This window comes from Seriola lalandi, unplaced genomic scaffold (genome assembly GCF_002814215.2).
Source record: "Seriola lalandi dorsalis isolate HSWRI2012SDOR001 ecotype SW California unplaced genomic scaffold, Sedor1 jcf7180002053214, whole genome shotgun sequence".
Classification (NCBI taxonomy): domain Eukaryota; kingdom Metazoa; phylum Chordata; class Actinopteri; order Carangiformes; family Carangidae; genus Seriola; species Seriola lalandi.
In genome coordinates, this window is record NW_019523767.1 from 18513 (window position 1) to 22100 (window position 3588).

Consider the following 3588-nt stretch of genomic DNA (forward strand, 5'->3'; position numbering starts at 1 on the left):
GTGGTGAAGTGGTCGGTGCTCTCCACCATCGACGTGTCCTTGACGGCGCTGTAGGTGAGGGCCACGCTGTAGGTGGCGGGTTTATCCGAGCCCTTCGCCCTGCAGCGGCAGATCTTGCGGAAGGCGGCGCGAAACTTCTGAGACATGGCGTTGTAGATGACCGGGTTGATGGCGCTGTTGAGGTAGATGCAGATCCGGCAGAAGAGCAGGAACCAGGTGTCCAGGTAGGCCCGGTCCAGGCAGGAGTTCACCACCACCAGAGTCCGGTACGGCATCCACAGCGCGGCGAACAGGATCACCACCACGGCCAGCATCTTGGTCACCTGTGGCGGGAAACAGGAAGAAACATGAGAACTGCGACTGTCAGGAAGCTCTGAGGGGAAACTGATCAAATAAATACCGATCAATACTCCAACACAGATACAGAACCGAACATCAACAAGAAGGAATCAAAGATCTTCTCACGTCTTCACGTTTAAACTGTCGACGGTTCGTGTCGGCGTCCGACCTCAGACCAGAACTAACGGCCGACCAGAATCCACTAAAGGTCAGAACTTAAACGTAATTCATTAGAACTGAGTCGATGACAGGAAGTGAATCAGTTTTTTTTTTTTTAAGTATATTTTTTGGGCTTTTTATGCCTTTATTGGACAGGACAGTAGAGTAGAGAGACAGGAAATGGGGAGGCAGAGAGGGGGAATGACATGCAGTAAAGGCCGTCCGATGCGGGACTCGAACCGGGGCCAACTGCAGCGAGGACGGTAGCCTCTACACATGGAGCGCCTGCTTAGACCACTACACCACACGACGCCCCAGTGAATCAGTTTTAATAACATCATCATCATCCGCGTCATTTTTATAAGCAAAACTCCCCCAGAATCAGCTGCTGGTAGGATGAAATATTTCCTCTTTTATAGAGTTCATTGATACTAAACTGAAAATACATATTTATATTTATATATATATATAAATATGTTTATAAATTAATAAAAATTATATATATAAATATATTTTTATCTTTCTGTTTTTATCGTTTTTAGTTTGTTTATTTTTCTGTTGGTCGAACAAACATTTAAAGATAACGAAGATTATAAAAACATTCAGAAACATAAAGAAGATGAAGAAAACAGTTGAGATTGTGACATAAAATGAAAGTTTTAAGTTTGTTTAAGAATAAAAACATTAAAGACTCTTTTTGCGCCAGAGCTGGTTCTTCTCCTTCCCTCCTCCTCCACCTCCCCTCCTCCCCTCCTCCTCTCCTCCTCTCACCTGTCTGCGGGAGGTGGCGGTGGAGCTGGAGTGGCGGGAGTTTTTGCAGCTGTTGCTGAGGGCGTGGTTGGCGTGTCCGTTCTTCTTCTTGTCCTTGGGGTCGGAGGGCAGCGGGTTGAGGAAGAGGATGCGGGCGATGAGTCCGTACAGGACGGCGGAGAGCAGCAGCGGCAGCACGAAGAACGCGCCGAAGTCGAAGAAGTAGATGGGCAGATAGAACTTCCGGGGGACTCTGTAGCCGCAGGTGATGATGGTGACGTTGTCGTACACGAGCTCCTGGATGTCGGACAGGTAGAACCACATCACACAGTACAGACAGGTGAAGGCCCACACGAACACGATGATCTTCTTGGCGCGGGACAGCGTGCAGAGGAACTGCGCTTTGATTGGGTGACAGATGGCGATGTACCTCTCGATGGTGAAGGCGGTGATGGAGCACGAGGACGCGTTGATGCCCAGGTACTGGAAGTAGGTGATGCAGAGGCAGCCGTAGTGACCGAACACCCAGGACCCGAACAGACTGTCGGTGATGGTGGGAAGCCCGGCCGCCGTCAGCACCATCAGGTCCGCCACCGCCAAACTCACCAGGTAGCAGTTGGTGGGGGTCCTCATGTGTTTGGTGGTGAGCACCACGAGGATCACCATCACGTTCCCGACGATCCCCAGCGCGCAGATGAGCAGCAGCAGCAGACTGCTGGTCACCTTGTACTGGAGGCTGTAGTCCGTCCAGACCCCGGCGGACTGGTTCCTCTGCGGAGAGGAGGTGAAGTTCTCCATCTGGATCTTTCAGCTCAGAAATGTCAGAGAGAAACAGACGCTGCCGCGCGGCTGCCGCTTCCCGCCGCACCGAGCGGCTTTTACGCGCGACAGAAGCGGGAGGTTGAGCGGCTGTGGAGGTGTGGAGAAGAGAACATCGACCTCAGACTGGATCCGGACTTTCCTCTCCCCGTGAAACCGGCATGAAGTGACACAGAGCCTCGCGCGCTCCGCTGCCAGTTCGCGGGCTTGCTGCGCGTCGTCAGAACAAACTGAGAGTGAGGAACAGACGGAGGTTTGGTTTTGAGCCGCGCGTTTGGCACCAGCGCGCGTTACGCATGCGAGGAAGGGATTAGCCCATTATTACATTTCCTGACCAGACACACACACACACACACGCACACACACACGCACAGACACACACGCAAACACACACACACACACACACACACACACAGAGTCAACTGAACCAGCTGCTCAAACACCAAAATATAACAACAGCGTTTTCAATCAAATCACATTTTATAATTAAAACAACAAACAGCTGAACAGAGTTCTGCACAAGGTCTGGACAACAAACAACAACAACAACAACAACAGCAACAACAACAGACAGACTGAAAGTGTCTTCATGTGATTAAAAGAAGATTCAGGATTTGTCTTCACTTCAAATTGTCATCAGTATGAATCTGTCAGCAGCTGATCGATGAAACATTGGCTCCGATCTCAGATCAATTAAGTGCTGACTCGTCTTTGAGCAGAAAGTCTCAATCATCACTTTCCATCAGTACACCCCCCCACACACACACACACACACATGTCTTTACATAAAATCATCCAGTTCAACATTTATAGTTTCATTACATTTGCAGAAAAGCTGAATCTTCACTTATTGACGAATCAGTTTATGAAACATGATCAGGTTATTGACGGTAGATTTTAGAGTCGCTTCTGAATGATCCTGATTTACATCAAGAGACTGAGGAAAGTTTCAGGAAGATTCATGTCAAATGTTCATAAAAAACAATTCACTGTCGTAACTATATTGAATAAATATATTCAGTCTCCCTGAAGTGAAATGCAGCTGAAACATGAAGCTGCACCGACACTTCCGGTCCATTAACTCTCATCAGTGTGTTTCATGTTTCAGTGGATGAGAAGCTGCTGCAGAACATCTGCTTTTCATTTATTACTAAAGGTGAAGACACGAGCTGCGCTGTGGCGCCAACAGGAAAAGCACAAAGACTCAGATCTGCAGAGACCCGATCAGCTGCTGCTCCGTCCAGCAACATGGAATCAGCTGTTGCCTGTTTCTCAGCTCAAACACTGTGGAGGCGGGAAACTCTCCTCCACACCAACTGTGCTCGTCCTCCAGGATCCGAGCTGAGAGCGACGCTCCCGCCAACACTTCACTTTACAATCGTGCAGTTATTGTGCCGCGAGCTCTGAAGCTGCCAAGCATCCGTCCCGAGCAACAGGTGGACCGGGACAATAGGGAATTACATAATAATGACGCCCCCCCCCCCCCCCCCCCCCCCCCGCCTTTTTTCTCCCATGATTCCC

The 3588-nt window shown here is 49.6% G+C and overlaps 1 protein-coding gene and 1 pseudogene across 1 annotated transcript in view; both read right to left on the minus strand.

Annotated features, from left to right (window-relative positions):
* Positions 1–320, minus strand: part of LOC147819456 (thyrotropin-releasing hormone receptor pseudogene) — a 1186-nt pseudogene extending 866 nt beyond the window's left edge.
* The window catches only part of trhrb (thyrotropin-releasing hormone receptor b), a 4031-nt gene extending 1768 nt beyond the window's left edge, over positions 1–2263 (minus strand). The window contains exon 1 of the mRNA XM_023401011.2: positions 1270–2263. Within this exon, the coding sequence (XP_023256779.1) occupies positions 1270–2046 (777 nt within the window). The 5' untranslated portion in view covers positions 2047–2263. The remainder of the gene's footprint in view (positions 1–1269) is intronic.
* Positions 2264–3588: the final 1325 nt, after the last annotated feature.